Source organism: Palaemon carinicauda, chromosome 38 (assembly GCF_036898095.1).
Source record: "Palaemon carinicauda isolate YSFRI2023 chromosome 38, ASM3689809v2, whole genome shotgun sequence".
Lineage (NCBI taxonomy): Eukaryota > Metazoa > Arthropoda > Malacostraca > Decapoda > Palaemonidae > Palaemon > Palaemon carinicauda.
This window is the reverse complement of record NC_090762.1, coordinates 25,607,410-25,631,716: the sequence shown is the minus strand read 5'-3', so window position 1 is coordinate 25,631,716 and position 24,307 is coordinate 25,607,410. Positions and strand designations below refer to the sequence as shown.

General features: G+C 39.8%; 1 protein-coding gene across 1 annotated transcript in view; it reads left to right on the top strand.

Moving 5' to 3' along the window:
- The first annotated feature begins 11,308 nt into the window (after positions 1-11,308).
- The window catches only part of LOC137630269 (gamma-tubulin complex component 5-like), a 163,847-nt gene continuing 150,848 nt past the window's right edge, over positions 11,309-24,307 (top strand). The window contains exon 1 of the mRNA XM_068361719.1: positions 11,309-11,532. Coding sequence (XP_068217820.1) covers positions 11,467-11,532 — 66 coding nt within the window. The 5' untranslated portion in view covers positions 11,309-11,466. The remainder of the gene's footprint in view (positions 11,533-24,307) is intronic.

The window sequence follows — 24,307 nt, the reverse complement described above, 5'->3', positions numbered from 1 at the left end:
CCACTTTCCCTTTATTCATCATTTATTTCACATTCCCATTGTTGAGCTTTGTCATCTCACCGTCTGCAATCTTGGCCTTGAAGGATTAGCATTGCCATTTGAACTAAAATCTTAAACATATATTGTAAAATCTTTACAACATTGCTAATTCAATCTTTATCGTAAGTGCTTTATTCACTTGATAATTACCGAAACTAAATGGCAAAATTGGAGATAGTTATTACAGGATTTAAATAACGGGATTATTTAGTTAGAATCAAATGCTTATCCAAATAATGGGTGATTTTGGGGGAAAATAACTATAATTGCTTTTGGGTGTTTGGAGGATTTGCTTCCTTAAGGGTCCGTTTACCAACGTTTGTCCGGCTGTATATAGTTTGATCATTATATTTTATACTCCTCTATATACCTTAAATGTTCTGTAGGAAAATTTAACCAGTTGCTTTAAAATCGACTGAGATATTTTCGTTAACTGGAATAATGATAAAGGAATGGGATATATATTGTATAAAAAATCTGAGGGGCACCACTTATTCATGGAAGCATGCTTCACAATGGAATTTTCTTTTACTTCGATGGAGATTGTAAAAACTAAGATAGAGGAAAATGGAATTCTGATCTCCAAATGCCTTATTCCGGAATCCAGCTAATGAATATCTTGTCTTGGTGTCACACAAATATCAAATAGTTCCAAGTTGGAATGGTCAAGTGAAGGTGTTTCTGCTGCCGCTTGGGAGAGATTTCTTTTATGGAAGCACAGTGAGAAGCTAAGAACCAAAGTTGACGCCCTAAGACGAGCACCGAGGCAGAAGGGCATTCATTTTAAAGATAATATTTAATAAATAAATGAATAAATAATGATGGAAAGAAACACAAATATCAAATAATGAATCAGGGGATAGAGGAAGAAGCTCAGGAAATAAAATCTAAAGAATGAGAGAAAATATCTAGGAATCCATGAGTATCGCTCCTCAGCTGTATGAGTTAGTGATTAAAAAGACAATCAAACTTTTATTTCCGAGATATTTTAATATTTGGTTTTTCCTTTTTCCTACTCACGGCACCAGCTGTAGAAATTGTGGTTTAACTAATACCCTGATAGGCTGAGGAGCTGGTATGGATAGCTTTTGCTCGAACAACCTGAACTAGAGCTTCACGGATAGTAACGCATTTTTCGCTTGTTAAGCACCCATCTACCTTGCGTAATTTACCCGGTCAAGAGACCTACATCTAGCACCCCATAGGTGGGCTAATTCGGAATCATTTCGAGCTTATGCCATCTATTCATGTGTATTTTCAGGAAAAATTATAGGAGAATTCATTATGGGAAAATAGGTATATCATAGTTTCATGACAAAAATTCTGAAAATTATGTCGTTCTGAGACTATGATTTGTCAATAAAACAAATTTTTAAAACCCTTTGCCAGAATGTGACAGCGTCCTCATCTTCCTCAATATGAGTTATTTTCAATAAGAAATAATAAATTCTGATTGTATTCAAGGTGCTTTGCAGTCATCAGTATCTATTATATCCATCATCGATTATCTATTATGTAAAGTTAATACTTAAATTTCGTTACTTATGGGCCTTCCATCAACAGCAGCTATTTTATTCTACTGCTGCTATCTTTTACAAATCAACTTATAATGAATTAGGTTAGCAGAATTTACTAGAACATTGACGGGTATCAAATAAATCTCAGGCAATTATACAATATCTTACAGGCTGTATCATAAGTCTACAAGCAGCCTGTCTCCACAACCCTTAAAACAGAAATGACTTTCCTGTTTTCTCAATGTCGAAATGACCGGGGCAGGGGGGTTGAAGGGGAACCCCTCCCCCTTCCCTGGAAAGTGTCTACTTGGTCCCTCTTACGAAAAAAAGTAGCAACTGAAAAATAAGTATATATATATATATATATATATATATGTGTGTGTGTGTGTGTGTGTGTGTTTTGTATTTTTATTGAAAAGTTGAGACGTCAAATGATTATACAGAATTGAAATATGGCAACTCGATTTGTAACATTTGTATACTTTTGCTAACAAAGACGGCCCTTTGCTGTCTGATTCGCTAAGGTTTGAGAATGCTCCGCCCATTTCATAGAAGTTGTAAGAAGAGCAACTCCTTGTCCGTTTTGTCATGGGAACACTAGAGACATCTGACGAAAGATTTCCCCTGAGTGTCGGCGTTCTTTTGATTCTAACTGTACATGTGTGCTTGTTGAGCTACGTTTCTGATATATATATATATATATATATATATATATACTATGTATTTTTGTATGTACATGTGTGCTTGTTGAGCTACGTTTCTGATTCGTTAAAACGAGACATGCGTGAAAGTAGCAGGACAGGTAGTGAAGGGGGCATGAAATGAACAAAACAAGATATATACCAATTGCTGCGGTAACTTGATAAAAACAAACGTCTTTAAATAGTATTTGATACTCTCTCTCTCTCTCTCTCTCTCTCTCTCTCTCTCTCTCTCTCTCTCTCTCTCTAGACTTGTTACAGAATAGCATACTGAAACAAGAAAAAAATAAAACATGATTGCGAAACTCCGTTTTGGACCCCAAACGGATAGACGAGGAAGACACTCAGCGGCTCAGTCTCTCCCGAAATCCCTGACACAAATCGATTCTTTGGAGATTGCAGATTGGTAAGGGAGGTTCATCTAGGATTGCCTAGGCGAAAGGATGATTAAATAGAGGGATTTATAGAAACCAAAGCATGAGAGAGAGAGAGAGAGAGAGAGAGAGAGAGAGAGAGAGAGATTGGATCCTTTGAGAGTTGTTAGAGAAACATTTTAAAGATTTTTGCTGTTTTTATTTTCTTTTTAAAATTCAGTTTTTCTCATGTTATGATTTCGTTAAGTAGTCGAATTTATCAAAAATGTACGAGAGGGGATATCAAAGGTATTTAAAATGTTATTGTACTTCATAAAGTATTTTTTTTTATTTATAGCTTTAAAGATAAAAGTTTTACAGGTTAGTACACATTACAGTGGCAGGTTAAATACATTTGCTGTAAGTGTGTATCTGAGAGAGAGAGAGAGAGAGAGAGAGAGAGAGAGAGAGAGAGATTTCATAGCCATAGGATACCCCGACACCAGCCCTTTCTAGAGACAAGTCCTGGGTACTATAAGCTTTATAGTTGCCTCTAAAAATATCCTTTACTCTCCTTCTTTCTTGGTCCATCAAGTAGATCCTTTCAACTGATTCCTTCCTCCACCCGATGATGTAGACTTTGTTCATCAAAGGATAGTTCCTAAACCTAGTCTTTTTAACTCTCATTCTTTCAACTGATAACTCAGAAAGATTTCCGAGAGTAGTCTCTCTGCTGAAGCTGACGACACAAGGTAACACAACACAAATTTAGGCTAGCCAGTAGTCTGGGAAGTGCATCTTCATATGGATTAAGTATTTGCATTAAGTCTAACAATGATTTAGGCCTTTCAGTGTCACTTTCGTCTTTGTAGCGTCGTTCCACATCATTATTATTATTATTACTATTATTATTATTATTATTATTATTATTATTATTATTATTATTATTATTATTATTATTATTATTATTATTATTATTATCCCTTTGCGTCAATAAGCGTAGGAGGAGATGATGATGATGATTATTACTTTTGGAAATTACGATCACCAGAAGTGGCACGGAAGTTCTGAGAGACTGTTATGAAAAAGAAATAAGGATTATTCGATTATGTCTATCACAGCCATCAATCAATATCGATGATTATCATGATACTCTTATTATTGATGTAGCTGGAGATTTGTTGTTGTTGTAGTTGTTATGATCAGTATCATTATTATAATATTCTTCATCAATGGATAAAATGGCTTAATGTTGTCAGATCGATCCAGTGATATTCATATAAAGAGCAGAGTGAAAAATAACATGATTGGATCCATTAAGAAATAGTCAAATAAAAGAGATAAACGAGAACTATTCCTTTCCCCACACCAACTTTTTTCTTCCAGTGTTCATTTGTTACGCTGAAGTTTGGAGGTCTCTCTCTCTCTCTCTCTCTCTCTCTCTCTCTCTCTCTCTCTCTCTCTCTCTCTCTCTCTCCATTTTCCGTTTTATTTATCCCATGAGGCTTTCGTTCCCGTTTTCTTTATTCTAAGAGGCTTTCGTTCCCGTTTTCTTTATTCCAAGATGCTTTTGTTCCCGTTTTCTTTATTCCAAGAGACTTTTTCTATTTGCAAGCACCTAACCCTAATTAATGGCTTTGATGTATTTCGCTTATGTTACTCCTAATATCGATCGCTAAGATTTTAGTTATAATTACAAAGTTATAGTTATCATTGATTATAGTAATTGTTTCTGTAATGATAACTTTAGTTATACTGCAACAATATTCTAGCATATTAACTTTTTAAAATACCTATAATTGGGGGTAGGGGGTGGGGGGGGGGAGATCAAGAGGGAGCAGAGAATTAGATGCCAAGATAAGGTGAAGGATGATATGGAGAGAAGAGTTTTAATGGAAGCGGATGCCTTTGATAGAAGGCATTGGAGAAGGCACATCACCCCTAAATATAGGGATGACGGTGGGAAAACAAGAGAAGAAAAGGAGTTGGAAAGTGGATTCTAAAATCTAGTGAATAAGAATTCGCCAGTAATTGATATTCTGATTCCTTTCCTGGAAACATTATATTTTCTGAGCAGTATTTCGTTTAAAACTGGTTAGAAACGAATGCTCAAAAAAAAGAAAAAAAGAATAAAGAAAAAAAAAACACCCAAAATATTTTCATTTCATTCTAAAGACTTGATACTTTAAATAACTCTCTTCACTGTTTAGTGATGTATCTGTTACATAACACTGATTTACTTTCTGTAGGGTTTTCTTATCGTACGCAATACTTACAGTAAACCTCAAATGGTACACAGTATGCACTCACTATTTATCCTTCTACTATACCCCTGTTGCACATAGTCACTGAATAGCCTCCCTGGTACCAGTATCGGTCCATTCTGACTCAAATTGACAGATCGAAAAGTTACAAGATTTTTATGGACAATTTCTTTCAAGTGCAACATTATTTTTAGAGCCAACAGTTTTTAGGGACAAATTTTTTCAGGTGCAGAAGTTTTAGGGACATTTTTCAAGTGCAAAATTTTTTAGGGAATACATTTTTCAGGTACAACATTTTTTAGGGGCAACATATTCCAGGCGCATTTTTTTTTTTTCTTTTTTCTGGTGGATCGTATTTTACGGATAACATCTTCCAGGTGCAACATTTTTTAGCTCAAGCGTATGGGCAGGTTTAAGCTTTGGTAAAGAAGGCTATATTTTTTCTTCCAAAATTCAGTGCTGCTATTTTCAATTGCGTTTTGTAAATCCTTTATTTCCTAATATATAGTTTTCAGTTTGCATTGGTATTGCCATTAATATAGCACCTTTAAGGTAGGCGCGGTGTAGAGTAACCTTTATCGCCAATGGCACATGATACCTAGGAAAACCCTTACTTGAGATACAATCGCATTCACCCTCTTCTATCTGACACTCATTCAAGCATATATAAATGCATATATGTTACGTATATGTGTTCCCACGCATACCTGCTGAATCAAAATCTGTGATTTCATAACGATTCAATTTAAATGATTATTGATTGAAAGCTCTTGGGCTAAATCCTGACGGAAACTGTGATGTAGTTTTTAAAGGGTAGAAGATTCTCCTTTCTGTTAGTGTTTTCGCCTTTTTGTATGTTTGGTATTGATTGATTGACTGAGTTTTAGTTGTCTGTCGTTAGAGCTACTATAGTCCATTTCTTTTAGCGAGTCATATTTGCACCGACTCGCAACGGTGCCCTTTTAGCTCAGAAAAGTTTCCTGGTCGCTGATTGATGAGAATTATCTTGTCCAACCAATCAGCGATCAGGAAACTTTTCCGAGCTAAAAGGGCACCGCTGCGAGTCGGTGCAAATATGACTCGCTAAAAGAAATGGACTATAGGGTTCACTTGCGCCCCTTTTATACATTTTTTTTCCATTTGAGAATATAAAGTTAATAACAAGAATTTGTATCTGTCAGTCTGACTGGCTGACTGGCAAAACCAGAGTACTTTTCATCGACCGTCTTTGTTGGTTGGTCAGAGTGCGGTGGTCTGCACCAGCACTCTTAAGCTTTTTGGTACTTAAGGAATGTTCGTTTATTCTTTAAAAAATAACTGAGACAAAGATTTCGGTTGATAAAGACCTCAAGATCAGAAACAACTACACCTAGAAAAAAAAGAGAATAATGCAAAATAGAAAGACCCTTTACTCAGAGAAGAAAATGACTAATACTAAATTCCTCTCAACCAAAATAAAAAAAGAGTTTGAAAATTATGATTGGTCTTGAGAAGATGACTCATGCCTTGAGAAAATAGTTTTGGGCGTCAGAAATATAATGCAACATGGCTGAGACAAAATGCCTCTTAAGTTAGGACGTGATTTGTTTTGGTTAAAACCCTAGTTTTCCTCGGGTTAAGAATGAATGAATTTACTGCTCACGGGAATGCATTTGGAGATTGCTTTGCAAAGTAAATATATCAATGACCTTTTTTTTTGTATAAGGTTTATCCTATTATACTTCTAGTCCTCCCATTTATTTTCCCTAGTTTTGGTTCCACAGTTTTAACTGTATTACATTCGGTTTATTATATATTTCCGAGTTAGAACTGTTTGTCTTTTAATTCTGTAGTAATCTTCTCTTTTATCCATCCATTTTTTTTTTTTTTGTAGTCTTCGCAATTCGAGTTCGTTATAGTCACACCTTAGTTTCGATTTTCATATTTTTAACTATCTATCGATATCCCATTTGCTTTTCTTTTTATCACCCATCAGTACTTAGCAACCTAATCGACGTAGCCTTTTCCTATTTGACTCCAAGTTGAAAAAAAGGCCAAGAAGCACAAAACCCACTTTCCAGACTTTAGCTTTTTCTTCCATTCTCTCAATATCCTGTTTTGTTCCTCAAAGGAAATGACAACCGACGAAGACTTTTTTTTTTTTTTTTTTTTTTTTTTTTTTTTTTTTTTTTTAAGGCGAAGAGGTGAGCACCTTTCGTCTTTTCCTTTGATACCTGGCGGAATCAGTGATTACATTATTTGTTCGTCCTGTATGTTACGGAAACAAGTCTCTCTCTCTCTCTCTCTCTCTCTCTCTCTCTCTCTCTCTCTCTATATATATATATATATATATATATGGGATTATGTAGGTAATAATATTGTCTGCTGATAATTTCATACCATTGCAGATAATTTTATATCAAAACCCCAATGAGGTAGATCTTTGAGAGCTGTTATATGTATGCTGATATACAAACTTTAAGATTACATTTAACCTCCCTATTCGTATGTTTATTTTTCATCCTGTCATTGGGACGTTAACATTAACAGTGACGGGGAACTTTGTTGAACCTATATTTTTGTTATCTATGACAGAAATTTTACAGTTATTGGACCTGCTTGGGTTTTGTGTATATTGGAATCTAGTGGATATAGATATCAATAGAGTAACGTCGTTGGACTTCTGTTTGGGACACCACGATTTTCAAATGATCATTTATGATCGAATAGGATGTTTCTAAAATTGTTGTGAACAAATCCATATAAAAAGGGTTTGCGCCATGATTGAGATGTATTTCATTGTCTAGATGTCTGGGAAATCAATTGAGCTATTGGGGTAGGAGATTATAACTTTGGTACCACCTCCAAATATGTCATTTTTCCTGATTACCAATATTTAAACAGGTCTTAAAGAATATGACCTTTAGTATGCTAAGCATACTTTCAACGGATTAGTGAAATTGCAATAGAAATGAACAGACATACCTCTTTGTGTAAATTGATTGATTCGTGAAATTTGGGTCCTATAGTGCAGCATTGGGGTTTTGAGCCCATTGAGTGACAAAGTACAAATGGGAGAAAATCCTGAAGTTGCATCATAAAGCAAAAGTTAGAATTTAGACAGCAAAGTGAAAGGAAAGAAGCAGAAAATGACGCTAAGTAGTAGGATGGAGAGTCAGTCAACGTAGGGACCAACGTGATGCAGCAAGGACTCTCTAGGTCTGTAGGGGATCCTCTTGTGTGATTCTAAGGGCTTACCCTACATGCACTTGGTTTATAGGTTTAAAGGCCACTTGTGAATTCCATAGGCAAGAGACAGTGACAATGGCCCAGCTAGCAGAACAACGCCATAGAGACCTACCATATACACATATGACTAGAGCACAAGCCCCCTCTCCACCCAAGCTAGGACCAGGGAGGGTCAGAAAATAGCTGCTGATGACTCAAAATACATTGAAATGAAACATGGTTGACAGCCAGAAATTTGACCTCTGTCAGATATTGTCTTCAGGCACTTCAGGTATAGTTGAGCAGCTACCGGCTCTAATGTAGGAAGAGTTCTCTCTGTTATAGGAGAGACTTTAACCTTAGCGAACAAGAGTGAGCAATTCTGACCCTGAACAACATAAATAGCGCACTCATACGCTTCTTTAGAAGCATCAGCAAATATGTGCAATTTGATAGGAAGTGTGACGGGCCGATAGAGGGTTGTGAACTCAAAGGCAGGATGTAATCAACTGAGTACTTTATTAAGGAACACTCTCCTTTATATACAAAACCTCAAGGCAACAGGAAAATACATGTTCGAGAAAGTGACAATGTTACAGAGGAAAACCAATTTTCATGTTCGTTTTAGTGCGAGGGAAGAGAGAAGATACAAGCATAATTTATACAAAAGGAATTATGTACAATTGTGTGACACACGGTTGGTACAGAAGGTTTACATTAAATCATCTCCTTTTAAAAGGGACACTACTTACTTCTTCAAAGGTTTTGCTTAGCCTACACCGTCGAACTAAGAGATAACTATCCAAATCTTGATCCCAGTCAATTAATTTCTGGCATGTTTCTCTTATTAAAAATATCTCTTGCAACAGAACTGGTGCAAACATTCCTATTGGATCAAATACAGAGGGTGAAGATAAAATCTGCCTCTTTTTTGTGGCATTACAGTTAAGATAGGCCTTCTTAAGTTTTAGAGAATCGTCTCCCTTATTTTACAAATATCCTAACACACTAACCTAGGGAGAAAGACATTTCTTCCTCTTTAAGATGAGAAAGAACAAACCTATCATGAGAAGACCATTTCCGTAATGGTAAACTTCCAGAGATAACCTTATTTGTTATGAACCGTATGACGAAGTTCCTTTACATTGTTGGTTGTAAAGATTGAATTATCAACATAAAATCCATAATGAATTAAATTGGATACCTCAATGTGGGAGTTCGCCATCAGGTGGGGCTGAATATTCCATAGTAATTCGCGATGTAAGGGGAACTCACAAAACCAAATATTATGGTATTATACCTACTGTATAGGGGACATATTTGCCATCAATTTCTCTCTGAAAAAATAAATGTTCCTTTCCTCGCCAAGAGGGAGTCTAATTTAAAGGAAAGCCTTTATTATGTCCGCAAGGATAACATAATCGCTGGTTCTAAGATATAACAGGTTATTCATCAGGCCAATGCCCTGGAAGGCAGCTTCATTAAGCGAAGGAGCTTTTCCGATCTTTAGAGAGCAATTAAACACAGGCGTTATTTTGGTAGTAACTAACTCATCCATCTTGATAACAGGTCGATGGGGTGGGGGTGGGGGTGGGGGGTTTGATATATGTCTGACCTGGTACTCTTCTTTATACTGGTTATATACCTAACGCCTCTTGCTGGTAGATCCTCTTCATATTTTTTCGACATACCCTTACTATCTAGCTTCTCTTCATGCACTCTTTCAAGTTAGAAGGAACTTTTTTTTAATCATATCCTCCTTCCAAGGCAGAACAACATGATAATACTCATCCTTATAGGAAATGGACTCTATTTTTTGCACTGGTATCCCTATCGCCTGTAGTCTAAAGTAATTATCTAATTCATACTCTTCGCTCCAGTCAGAGAAAAATTCTCGCAAGGGGTCAAACTGGTAACCAACAGGATTGACTGCAAAATTAACAACTGATATCTCCTTTCCTGACTTCTTTGGAGGAACAAACTCTCTTAGGCCATTCTGAGGAGATTCCTTAGGTTTGACATTTTTTCGTAATATTTTAATTATGAAATACCCGAGTTTCTACATAAGTTTTAGTCAGTGGTAATAAGATATTATATTTTCATCGCAACAAATACAAGACATTTATTCAGGAATGCGTAAAAATGGCAATTATTAACATTTTTGAAATCGTTGAGAGAGAAATTATTTCAAATTAGTTTTTTAAAATTTTCTGGAGAAAAGAACTTATTTCGACCAAAGAAATGGGAAGAAATGTGATAATATATTTCTTATTGGAATATAATGGTCAGAAAATCATGTTCCATTTTTTTTTCTGGAGATAAAATCTGGAGAAAAATTCTGATGTCTTGTTGTGTTTTAATTGTGAGGTACTGTACATTCGCTTTGTGCAATTCTCGAAGGACCAGGAAGATAAAACATTCATAACTTGCTGTGATGTGGAATGAAATGAAGATGGCGACTTTTTACAAAGTAGACAGGAGCGACTCCATTTACGCCCGCCCAACCTAGAGGTGAGAGAATTCAAATATTACCACAATAGACTTATGGGATCCTTTGACTGGCCAGATAGTACTACATTGGATCCTTCTCTTTGGTTACGGTTCACTTTCCTTTTGCCTACACATACACCTAGTAGTCTGGCCTATTTACATATTCTTTGTCCTCACACACCTAACAACACTGAGATTACCAAACAATTCCTCTTCGCCCAAGGGGTTAACTACTGCACTCTCATTGCTCAGTGGCTACTTTCCTCTTGGTAAAAATAGAAGAGACTCTTTAGCTATGGTAAGCAGCTTTTCTAGGAGAAGGACACTCCAAAACCAAAGCATTGTTCTCTAGTCTTGGGTAATGCCATAGCCTCTGTACCATGATCTTCCACTGTCTTGGGTTAGAGTTCTCTTGCTTGAGGGTGCACTCGGACACACTATTCTATCTAATTTATCTTCCTATTGTTTTGTTAAAGTTTTTATAGTTTATATAGGAAATATTTATTTTAATGTTATTCTTCTTGAAAAAAATTTTTTTTCCTTGTTTCCTTTCCTCACTGGGCTATTTTCCGTGTTTGGGCCCCTGGGCTTATAGCATTCTGCTTTTCCAAGTAGGGTCGTAGCGTAGCAAGTATTAGAAATTATAATGATACCTCAATGGACTCACCATTATTAACATATTCCTGCTCCTGTGTCTCGTCGTTTGAGATTTGTAAAGAGGACCGCGCTCTAGTGACTTCTCTAATCCGTACAATAACAAACTGTCAAACGGCGCGGTAGCAATTAATTCTGACAAACCATTGACGAAGATGTTTTGTCTTTAACATGTCAAGAGATTTATCATAGTAATCTTAAAGTCAATTATCAATAACAGGTCAGTGAGAAATAGTACAATATGGCCCACCAGGAAAAATTTGATGCATTGACCAAAGAGCTTATCACTCACGTTTTAGGATTTAAGGTAAGTCCTGTGTAAAAGTCACAGTATCGGTAAAATTATAGAATTGCAACAATCGTTTTCTCGAAAAAAAGGACTATTTTAACGTATATAATTGTGTTATGAACGTTTATGATAAAGATTTCTGGCGGAAATCTATAATGTTATGGTGGGTCGACTACAATAACTGAAAAGCTATTCCATTGCTCTAGGTATTGTCTTCAATTATGTTTGAAGCACCTTAAAATATACGGTATATCAGTCTAATTGTATAATATATGAAATAAAATTTTTGAACTTGTTTCCGCCAGTCATAATCATAAAAAAAACAGTCGTCGTATTACTATACATCTGGCTAGCACAGTGGTAACATGTTCACCAAGCATTTGCATGGCAGCAGATTTGTCCCAGTCTGGGACCATGAGTTTAACTTGTTTACTGGTGAAGCCACTGCTGTAGTTGGGCACCACTGTGGGGTGTTGGGCTTGCCCGGCTGATGTTCTGGCGAGCATCTATTCTGATGAAACAGAAACTGAAACCAGACACCTTTACCTTTACAAAAATGGAGCCTTTGTATGTCAGCGGCCAGTTCCTCCCTTGTGGATTAAAAATGAACATCAACTAACCTTAACTTTCCCCCCCTAACCCAACCCTCAAGCCGTGTCCTTACCTAGGCTACTTACCTAACGGCGGGTTGCTAACGCTCCCTGCAACCCCCCTTACACTGCTGTATTTCAAGGTGTAATCATACATGCAGGTGGCCGCTATCATACATACACTCCCCAAAAATTACCGGAATCAAAACCAAGGAATAGTAATGAAACGGTCAAAACTCTGGAGCTTTGTTTGCCAGGACTTCCAGGGACATAGAAAATAAAATTTTCCCTCCCATTTTCTCTGGAGTCATTCATAGCAGTGTTCATCATACCACAAATATCTTCTTACATAATTAAGCTAATGATTTATTGGCTTTTGTGCTGCCGTAGCTTGCTTCGCTTATGATTAAATATTATCTCATTGCTCCTATGTTTTGGCAAGCGGAATATGTTTCGCTGTGCACGTTAGGCCATAGGTCAAGGATTTCAGCGTTAATTATCAATTTTACATAATTAAATGGCGGGGGGGGGGGGTGTGAATTGTAACTTCGTGCTCCAGCCTCTGTTTGAACCTGGACTTTGCTTCCATTTCCTATTATCAGACAATATATCAAACACACGTTTCTACGCTAACCTTTCATTATTAACATGATAAATAAAATAAGTTATTATATTGTATTTTCCAGTACAGTATTGAAAATAAATAACAAAGAACCTTAGAATATCAAAGATTGGGCTCTCTATTCTGTTCGTACAAGTAACTTATGACAGAAGCACCATCTGCATGTGTTTGCAGAACTACCAGGAGGAAGAAGGCTCCTGTGGTATGTGCTAGTATGACAAACAGAGTAAAACAGAATTTATTTTAATAAAATCTGTAACTTTTTTAACAGACGTTACCACCAGTAGTATATGGGATTCAAAATAGTGTATTTGCAAAGATCTAATCATTTATGCAAGTTCTACTGACCTAATGATGTACTGTTCTATAATGAAAGCTCTTAATCTAGTTAGACAAAAGCTTAGGCTTGTACCCTATGTTAATTAGTATACCATGTATGTAAGTTACGCTAGCCTAACATTTTAGCCCTGGGATTGTTTTGATGTTTAGTTAGGTTATATATAGAAGTTGACAGCTTATCTTTGTGCCTAGTCTAGCATTCACAGGTTTTAGCCATACGGTAACGTTTGAGGTTTCTATACATTGGCTGGTAAATAGGTAAATATATACAATTTTTCAATATTTAACTTAGCCGGTGATTATATAGCTGCAACTCTGTTGCTCGACAGACAACTCTACGGAAAAAACTCGCCAGCGATCGCTACACAGGTTGCAGGTGTGCCCAACAGCGCCATCTGTCGACCAGATACCCAGCTCTCAATGTAAACAAAGACTCAATTTTCTCTCTGTCGAGGTGTCGACAAGACGTACTTTACTCGCTGTTGCTAAACTGGAGTTTTTCACATCTATTTGGTGAAGTACTATATTCTAGTTTTGAGCTTTCGCTATGCAGGTGTTTTATCTTCATCTTAAATCTTGAACTCGTTTTGGATAGATTTAATTATGGTGACAAAGAGAGTATGGACTTTCGTTCACTTTTATATGGCCGACCCTTCCCTTAGACGGAAGTGTGTTTAGGCTTTTAGTAATTATCTTATCACGTTATAGATTTTCCTCTATATATTTTATATCTCTCCGCCTTTATTAGGCCTCTTCGATTAACTTTCCATTTATTATAAACATGTAAAAATAAATTTTAATGTTTTGTTTATATGCGACCTTTCCTGACAGTAGGCGGTCCTAACTTGGAAACCGAAGTTAATCAACGTTGAGCCCTTTATATCGTAATTAGCTTTTAAAGAGCTAAGGATTTAAAACTTTTTAAATGTAATATTTTATGAAAGAATTTCTTTGATAGTCTTCGTACTGTTTTTCAAAGATGAACTAACGTTTAGTTTATTTATGCTACGCAGTTGTTGACGTTCAGGACGTTCAACATGCGCTCTATCGTTACGATAGAGAGAGAGTGTATCACGGTTTCACTTTGCAGTAAGAGTAAATCGATTCTGACGTTTTGTTCATTCTTTCTTAGCTTAAATGTTTTAAATTCTATTTTAAAGGAACTTTTATTTGAAAAACCTTTCAGTTTTTTCCTTTAGTCAAATAACATGTTTTTTTGACGAAATATATTTGGGCTCTTCTCTTAGGTGCGAAATCAAGAGAGAAAGAGAGAGAGAGATAGAGACGGAGGGAGAGAGAGGAGAGAAAACGTTCCGTTCAGGCGGGTAATGTTGTTCTCGAGTTACTCTCGTCCCTAGTCGCTGTACGGGGAGGAAGGATAAAACGTTTTTAGTTTTTTATTCTCGTCCCCAGGCTATGTGCGGTGAGAGATTGAAAACGTAGTTTATATGAACTAGTGTTTAGTCTCTTTCCCAGCCACTGATTTTTTTATCTTAAAATATGTTTTCTGTTTTTTGCTGGTATTAATGAGCTTGCATTATACGACTGATTTCGCAATTACTACCTTTTAATGAAGGGTAGAATTGCGTGTTTCAGGTAGAAATCAGTAAAAGTTTCGATTTCAGTGAAATAAGTGCAAAACAGAAAATCGAAGTGATAAAGTGATATGCGCAAAGTGTTACAGTGTTGCGTCCGAGGGTTCGTCTGTTCGTGCCTGTCGTTCACCTAGTCCGGGACCTCTTGCATGCTCCCAAGCCAGGGGAGAAGTAATGTCAAACGACTTATGGGTTCGAGAGGCCTTGATCAACGAACAGACGTTTTCCCTCTATGGTATCGGGTGTATCTTACCAAGATCTCCCCCACCATAAGACGAGAGAGACGTTGTTTCTCCTCGTCACCCGAAGGCTTTTCGCATAAGAAACCTGTCACAAGGTTTTGAAGCCCTTAAGCGAAAGTCAGTCCTTTCAGGACAGGTCCAGCGTCCTGGTTACAACCATTAGGACAGCTCTGACCCTATGCAGTCATCGGATAACTGCTCGCCGCCTAACAAAAGCGTAACACAGACTCCGAGAGTCTTTTTTTGTTGGCAAAGTGTTGCGGTCACAGACGTTACCCTCGTCTCTTACCACAACCATTTCCGTTGATCCTTAATGGGTTGTATGGCAAGACATGGAGTATATGCTTGCCTCCCTTATGGAAGACTATTCTGCCGATTAGTCTGTTGAGTCTAGCCGTTTATCTCATCGATATCCTGGCTTTCAGCCAACCTAACGTTCCTTTGTGCTTACTGTTGACGTTGGCGTAGCTTAGTCACGTCAGTCAGGTTGTTTAGAACCACACTCGATGCGGTCTCGTGTGGTTTTTCAGCCGCATTTGGACGTTAGGCCACTTGCTGATGCTCCTGTTGACGTTCAAGACGTTCACTAACAATCGGAGTTGACTTGTTTTGACGCTGTGCGTCAACCTCCGCATTCTAGAGTTGTTTTGACTGCTCAGTCTAGGCAGTCAAAGCAGTCTCGAGTGGACGCTGTGCGTCCTCACGCACCTGTTGTGGTTGACAGTTCAGTTGTTGACAGTTCACAGACTGTCAAGCAGTTACATGACGTTGCGTTCTGGTCCGCTACTAATGCACCAGTGAGTGTGGACTCTGCTTGTAAAGCATTGCCACCATGGTAGGTCTCTCCCTTGCTTGAGACTCAGCTTTTATCGGACAAGGTTCCTGTAGATGAGGAAGTTGCTGTTCCCCCTCCTACTGATATTCCCTTGAGGACTCTGTCAGATGGAGAGGAGCCTAAAGCTGCTTAGCCCCCTATGGACTTTAATTAAATCATGATGATTTTTTTAAGGATCTTTGTCCGGATCTTTTTGTAACTGCTGCTCCTCGTTCGCCTAAACGTCAGAGCTTACACTAGGCCTAGCTACTTCGAAGCCGTTGTTTTTAAGCTAGTGCTCTCTCGCTCTCCTAGAGAGCTTTACGTTGGCTAGGCGACTGGTTTTTCACCTGGCGGAGTTTGGGGGATACAGCCTTTGCTTTCCCTTCTTTTAAACTGGTTTATAGAGCGAGAGTCTGATATGACACGAGAGAAGTTCTCGACTTGGGAGTTCATGCCTCTGCCCAGATAGACTTCTCAATTCTCGTAGACTCTCCCTGGCGCCTGGCCAGGAGACGCTCCAAGTTTTTTACAGGTCAACTTCACAGCTGTTTTCGAGCCTTTGAAGTTTTGCTGTACAATTATGTCATGCATAACAAGGCTTTCGGGGATGGTAAGCGGTACCTCCTCAGTCGCTAACCCCGTCTGTTGCCGCACCTGCTCCCGTAGACCTTAATGGGCTTTGCTGCAAGACATGCAGTCCAAGCTTGCGTCCTTGATAGAGGACTTTAATGCGGAGAAGGTTGCTACCGAACCTTCTGACCAACAACCTTCCAACCGGTCGGTTGTGCGCCCTGTTGACGCTGAGGTAACCTACTCGCGTCTGCCAGTTGAGGTGGTTCCTCCACCGATGCGACCCAGTGTGGGTTGCCAGCCGCACGTTGACGTTAAGAGACGCTCGGAGGTGGTTGTTGACGTTCAGGACGTTCAACAACCAGCAGAGATGACTTGTTTTGACGCAGTGCGTCAACCTCAGCAACCCGGTAGGGTGTTGACTGCACAACCCAGACGGTCTAGACAGTCTCGGGTTGACGCTGTGCTTCCTCGCGCACCCATGGTTGTTGACAGTTCACAGACTGTGCAGCAGTTCCATGATGTTGCGTCCGGCTCCGTCACGCATGCACCAGTGCGACCGGACTCAGCGAGCCAGACGTTGCCCACTCCGTTGCCGTTTCCTCATCAGTTTTCGGATGAGGAACCCTCTGATGAGGACGTTGCTGAACAACAAGACGATCAGCCCCCAGAATAGATCAAGCCCTGCTATCCATCCAGAAGATGCTGAAGAAGGAACGCTGCTCAGTCAGGCTGTGGATGAGTCTGGTAGGGACGCTGTCATCCGTGGAACAATTTGTGTCACTAGGAAGACTACACCTCCGTCCTCTTCAATACCATCTAGCTTTTCACTGGAAAAAGGACAAGACGCTAGAAGCGGTCTCGATCCCGGTTTCCGAAAAGATGAAGTCTTGTCTGACTTGGTGGAAGGACAATATCAACCTAAGAGAGGGTCTTCCCCTGGCTGTTCAGACTCCCAACCACGTTCTCTTCTCGGACGCATCGGACGTGGGCTGGGGCGCGACACTAGACGGTCGGGAATGCTCAGGACTGTGGAACTCGAGTCAGAGGAGCATGCATATCAACTGCAAGGAGCTGTTGGCAGTACATCTGGCCTTGAAAAGCTTCAAGTCTCTCCTTCGAGGCAAAGTGGTGGAAGTTAACTCGAACATCACCACGGCCTTGGCGTACATCTCCAAACAAGGAGGTACCCACTCACTGACGTTGTACGAGATCGCAAGGGACCTGCTCATCTGGTCAAAAGGTCAAGACATCTCCCTAGTAACGAGGTTCATCCAAGGCGACTTGAACGTCATAGCAGATTGTCTCAGTCGGAAAGGGCAAGTAATTCCAACCGAATGGACCCTCCACAAGGATGTGTGCAAGAGACTTTGGGCCACTTGGGGTAAAACCATCCATAGATCTCTTTGCAACCTCGCTGACCAAGAGGCTTCCAATCTATTGCTCTCCAGTCCCGGACCCAGCAGCAATACATATAGATGCTTTCCTCCTAGATTGGTCACATCTGGATCTCTACGCATTCCCACCGTTCAAGATTGTCAACAAGGTACTGCAGAAGTTCACCTCTCACGAAGGGACAAGGTTGACGTTAGTTGCTTCCCTCTGGCCCGCGAGAGAATGGCTCACCGAGATACTTCGATGGTTAGTAGACGTTCCCAGTAGTCTTCCTCTAAGGGTAGACCTTCTACGTCAGCCACACGTAAAGAAGGTACTCCAAAGCCTCCACGCTCTTCGTCTGACTGCCTTCAGACTATCGAAAGACAGCTAGAGGCTTTTCGAAGGAAGCAGCCAGTGCGATTGCTAGAGCAAGGAGAGCGTCTTCCATTAGAGTCTACCAATCGAAGTGGGAAGTCTTCCGAGACTGGTGCAAGTCAGTTTCTGTATCCTCGACCAGTACCTCTGTAGCTCAAATAGCTGTTTTTCTCTTATACCTGAGAAAAGGACGATCCCTTTCAGCTCCCACTATCAAGGGCTACAGAAGCATGTTGGCATCGGTCTTCCGGCATAGAGGCTTAGATCTTTCCAAACATAAAGATCTGCTAGACCTCCTTAAGTCTTTTGATACCACCAAGGAGCGTCGTTTGGCTACCCCTGGATGGAATTTAGACGTGGTACGAAGATTCTTCATGTCAGACAGGTTGGAGCCGTTACAATCAGCCTCCCTGAAAGATCTCACTCTTAAGACTCTTTTCCTGGTATGCTTAGCCTCGGCTAAAAGAGTCAGTGAGATTCATGCCTTCAGCAAGAACATCGGATTTTCGTCAGAAAAAGCCACTTGTTCGCTATAACTTGGTTTTCTAGCCAAAAATGAGCTGCCTTCTCGGCCTTGGCCTAAATCTTTCGATATCCCCAGCTTATCGGAGATCGTAGGCAATGAACTAGAAAGAGTCTTATGCCCTGTTAGAGCTCTTAAGTTCTATTTAAAGCGTACTAAACCTTTACGAGGCCAATCTGAAGCTTTATGGTGTTCAGTTAAGAAACCATCCTTGCCTATGTCAAAGAATGCTTGGTCAGACTTTATCAGATTGTTATTACGAGAAGCTCATTCACATCTGAGTGAGGAAGACCGAACTTTGCTTAAGGTGAAGACGCACAAAGTTAGAGCTGTAACAACTTCCGTGGCCTTTAAGCAAAATATATCTGCAAAGTATAATGGACGCAACCTATTGGAGAAGCAAGTCAGTGTTCGCGTCATTGTACTTGAAAGATGTCCAGTCTCTTTACAAGAACTGCTACACACTGGGACCATTCGTAGCAGCGAGTGCAGTAGTGGGTGAGGGCTCAACCACTACAATTCCCTAATTCCTTATCCTTTTAATCTGTCTCTTGAAATGTTGTTTTTTTTATGGGCTGTCCGGAAGGCTAAGAAGCCTTTCGCATCCTGGTTGATTTGGCGGGTGGTCAAATTCATTTCTTGAGAGCGCCTAGATTAGGGGTTTGATGAGGTCCTGTTGTATGGGTTGCAACCCTTGATACTTCAGATCCTAGGGGTCGATCAGCATCCTAAGAGGATCGCGAGGCTCCGTAAGGAAGACGTACTTAAAAGGCAGAGTAATTGTTCAAGTCGACTTCCTTACCAGGTACCTATTTATTTTGTTTTTGTTATTTTGATAACTTCTAAAATGAAATAAAAAACTCTTAGCTCATAAAAGTGTAAACATATATTACTGGTCTCTACCCACCATCCTGGGTGTGAATCAGCTATATAATCACTGGCTAAGTTAAATATTGAAAAATGTTATTTTGATTATAAAATAAATTTTTGAATATACTTACCCGGTGATTATAAATTAAATGACCCTCCCTTCCTCCCCAATAGAGACGCAGTGGGACGAGGAGAAAATTGAGTCTTTGTTTACATTGAGAGCTGGGTATCTGGTCGACAGATGGCGCTGTTGGGCACACCCGCAACCTGTGTAGCGATCGCTGGCGAGTTTTTTCCGTAGAGTTGTCTGTCGAGCAACAGAGTTGCAGCTATATAATCACCGGGTAAGTATATTAAAAAATTTATTTTATAATCAAAATAACATTTCACTTCAAATTAATATGAATTTCAAGTATTTTTATTTACGCAATTTTACTCTTTCAAATATGACTTTCTTGCATGCAAACTTTCCCAGAAATGTCTCCTTGTTGCATAAAAAGGAATCATTTACTTGATATTCTTTCACTAATAGAATGCAACATCAGTAGTCTCATTTTCTATGCAGCCATGTCAATGGATATAGTTGTAGTAAAATTAAGGCATTATGTACTAACCTTAAGTACCCACACTTAACCCAACCTAAATCTCCATGTCCTTATTTACCCCGTGGGTGCTTTGCTTCATTTGTAACCCTCTGTGACCCCCTAACTCTTGCTGACTTCTGTTGGGTTCCCTTATTTAAGTAAATGTTTTTTACATGACAATGAAGAGTTTCTGGGAAAAGTTCCATGGAAGAATCAAATTGAAAGAACATTTTGTGTCAAAAGAATATGTAAAGTCGTTAACGTAAGGAGAAATTGTGAATACAGTACAGTATGTTCTAATTTAAAGATGTGCTAGATGGAGATGGTTTGGGCATGCTCTTCACATTTCTCAAGAGAGATTAGTTCACCAAACCTTCATCTGGGCTCTCCAAGGGACTAGAAGAGTTGGAAGACTCAGGCCTACATGGCTGAGGACTACGAAGCATGAATTAGGAGATGATGAATGGAGAAGTATTGAATTAGAAGCTCAAGATAGAGACGACTGGCGAAATCTGACCGAGGCCCTTTGCGTCAATAGGTGTAGGAGGAGATGATGATGATTACTACCCAATGGTAATGATCAAAATCTAATTTTCACTCCCTACCTACCTAACCTGACATGCAGTGTTCGTACTCTTATATGCATGAAGCAACCCCCACTTATTTACGACTAGTTAAAATGCCTTTTTCGTATCCATTGAACATATTGATATCTAAACAGTGCATGAGTATGGTTACACTCACTAGGTCAGGTCAGCTTTGTTAGGCTATTAGTCATAACACTACTTTCAACTTGAGCTAATGTAAGCAAATGTTATTCATCCTAGTTGGTAATTTATAAGTGGTAATTTTACCGTAGACCATGGTTAGATTCATAACATTAGAATATAGTTTATCTATATAATGTATGTTTCTAATGAATGTGAATTTGATTTCTACTGTATTGAATATGAATTGTTTGAGAGATACAGGATCTCCTGGGAGAACATGGCTGGGGATTCATACCAGGACCATGGGGTTTTTGGGTTGGAGAAAACACAATGAGCAATATACAGGAATGTAACCTAACCTAACCTACACTGTGGGGACCTCCCTACTTATTGGCTCATCCTTTTTTTACCTGCTTATCTTTACTTAGCAACTACTTACATACCGTCTCCTCCTTACTTGCTTACCAACTCCTTACTTAATGGTTCCCTCCCTTTTCCCCAATATGTTCATGATGTTGTATTAATTCTAAAATTTTCATGTACCTAGTCTAGGTTTATCACCTTTACATTATTCACAACTTTTACAATAAAATCCCAGTGGGTCACATACCAGAAGGTCTCCTGTTCCTGTATGCTTGCCCAGTCTTTCCTCAGGCCTGATTATGTACTTGGGTACTTGGTTCCATCCTGGTTGTACACAAGGGGTGTGGGGGTTAGCTTCTCCAGAGCATGCTGCCTCACCCTAGCTTGTGGCAGAGGATGAGGGTGCTCAGGAACAGGGTATTTCAGGGACTCTGGACTATGAGAAGAGCAGCTCGAAGCTCCAACATGTTGATATGACATAGATGCTCCTGGTTGGTCCAGTGTCTGGGTGCTAAGAGGGGAGCGCCCCATCTTTCCTTAGACTTGTCCATGAACACAAAGTTTTTGGGGAAGTGATAACAGGGGCAAGCTCTTTAAAAGGTTTTGTCATGTCCAGCCACTATTACAGATCAAGTCTGGAAACCTCCCCCTATTGGAACTAACAATAGAGTAGTGCTGTTGCCTTGTGACCAGACCAGTGTTTCTTCAGTTCCCATTGAAGGGTCCCCTGGTGGAGACAACAGTTTGGAAGATGTTCTAGGGAGGCTAGGCATCCCAATAACTTCTGGCAAAGCTGTGCTGGCAGATGGTGCTGTTGAAAGAAAGGGAGAACCACCACTTGAAAGTATACCTGTCTATCCAAAGATGGAAATATTTTTCCTACAAATGTGTCGGTGTCCATACCTAGATAGGTTAATTTTTGTTTGGGCATTGGGATTAACTTCTTCCGATTCATCACGATCCCCAAATTGTTACAGAACGAAAGAATCTTGTCCGGGTGGAGAAGAAGGTCGTCTAACAAGTCTGCTAATATCAACCAACCATCCATGCAATGCAGAAGACTAATGCTGTTGGGGTATGCACATGTAGAAACCAGAGTTAAAACTTTGGTGAAAACTAGCAGAGCTGTTTAGACAAAAAAGTCTTTGAATTAGTATACTAATTACTATGAGGAATCAGAGGTACTTCCTTGAGTCGGGAGGGATAGGGGTTTTGAAGTATACATCCATTAAGTCTATCATCAGTAAGTCTTATGACCTGATCGCTTGCCTGATTGTGCTTGGAGTCTTCATCTTGAACAAGGTTTGAAGAACTCTTTTATGTCTGAGAAGTTTATGACTGGTCTCCAGATGCCTTCTCTACAAGAGAGTCGACTGAAGAATCCTGAGGAGCCATTGTTTACCCCTTGGAGAGGGCCCTTCTCCAGCACGGCTTGGACATCTGACTGAAGGGCTAAATCCATTGCTGATCCCTGGCAGTATGATGATGACATTCCTGGTGGTCAAATTGGGAGGGGTAGAGATGTTGAATGGGATACGTATGCTGACAAAAAACTTCCATGGTTAACTGTTCCGCCCCATGATACCACTATCTCATTCTTTGCTTTTGCAGGCATCTTCCTACAGGTGACCTCCCCTAGCAGAATTGCTATTTTTTTTTTCCTGTGTCAGTTGTGCCCTTTACCCTGTCTGTTCTGAAAGGGCTACTGCTGCTGAATCTTTCACCTCAAGTTGGAAGGGACGAGTATCTTTCTTAGGGGTAGGGTTGTGTTCCTGTCTAACCGGAGACGATGATCTCTAGAGGATGGAAGTGGAGACGGACTCTGGCAGTTGAAAAGATACCGCTTAGTGCAATAGAGTGTCCTGATTGCCTTCCTTAACTTTTTATCTATTATCTCTATCTTCTGTCTCGGAAACAGAGAGGACCTTAGCAGACTAATTGCAGAGATTTAGGATCTCTCTCTGGCCGATCTGCTTATAGAATCTAGAGGTCATGACTCTTCAGGACCCAGGTTGCCTACTGGTTGGCAGACTAATTAGTCCAAAACTCGACCCCTTTGGCCTTAGTCAAGACAACGTTCTTCTAGGCCCTTTGCTTTTCAGTGTCCATGAAGTACTCGTCAGTCCAAAAAGCCCACTGTACCAGACCAGTGGTCGTTCCATGAAGAGGCCGGAAGGAAGCCATTGCCGGGCTCTTCATATTCATTGCTTTTGTTGCGATAAAGTTGACGTGTTGTGCTTGTAGATAGTCTGATGTAGGGCTTTGAGTAAGATCGGAAACTGCTATGTCAAGAGGTAAGGGAGAAGGAGAAGCCTCCTGGGTGAGATAATACTTGCTCTGGAGAGAAAAGTCTGGGTGAATCAACCTGGAGGATATCAGTGCCCTTTGGAGAATGCTCCTTCGCAGAGACATGTGCTTTGACTTTGTCTGGAGCTTGCGAGGCCAGAATTAATTACAGAAATTCTATATGCGGTCTGCTGTCCCTCGGTGCATAGCATAGTCCATTAATGGCCGCTTTCCTTCCCTTGGGAAGAGAGCAAGGTGCCTCTCCGAGACCATTTAGTGAACACATGCAGACCAACACCTGTAAAAAATGTGGACTCTTGACTCTCCCTCCTCAGTTTCAGGAGCCTTAGGTCAGGCCGGTTGAGGAAGGGCACCGCAGAAGTGTCAGTCAAGGTTAGAGGCAACTTCTTCCCTCTCCGACATCATACCCAGCAAGTGTACGGAGGAGTCGAAAAAGAAGTCTTACATTCCTCTCTCCTTGGAGGGGATTAAGAATGAGAGGGTCTGATTACAGTACCCCTTTCAGGATCAGGTTTGGATCTATAGTCTTGAACTCCCTGAGAAGCTCGAGAATCCTTGTCTGGGACTCGCCGAGTCTTGTTCTTTGCAATGGGCTGAAGATCCTTACTTTCTCCGAGGAATGAGTTCTCAGAGAAAGTGAAGAGGGGGTTAAGTGATAACCTCCTGTCCTTTGAAGCATCTGGAGACTATATTTGAATGAAATCTGCTCTTTTCTGAAGGAGACTGGAGACTTTCCCTACTGGGAACTCTTTGACTCTGAGGAAGAGAGGAAGCATGAGGTAAAGACTAATTGAATGGCCAATTAACTATGAACATCAATGAAAAGCATAGGGTATTATAGTGGAAAATTGGATTTATTGGATTGTGAAGTATAAGACCATTAGAAAAATGTTAAAATGTTTAAAGCAT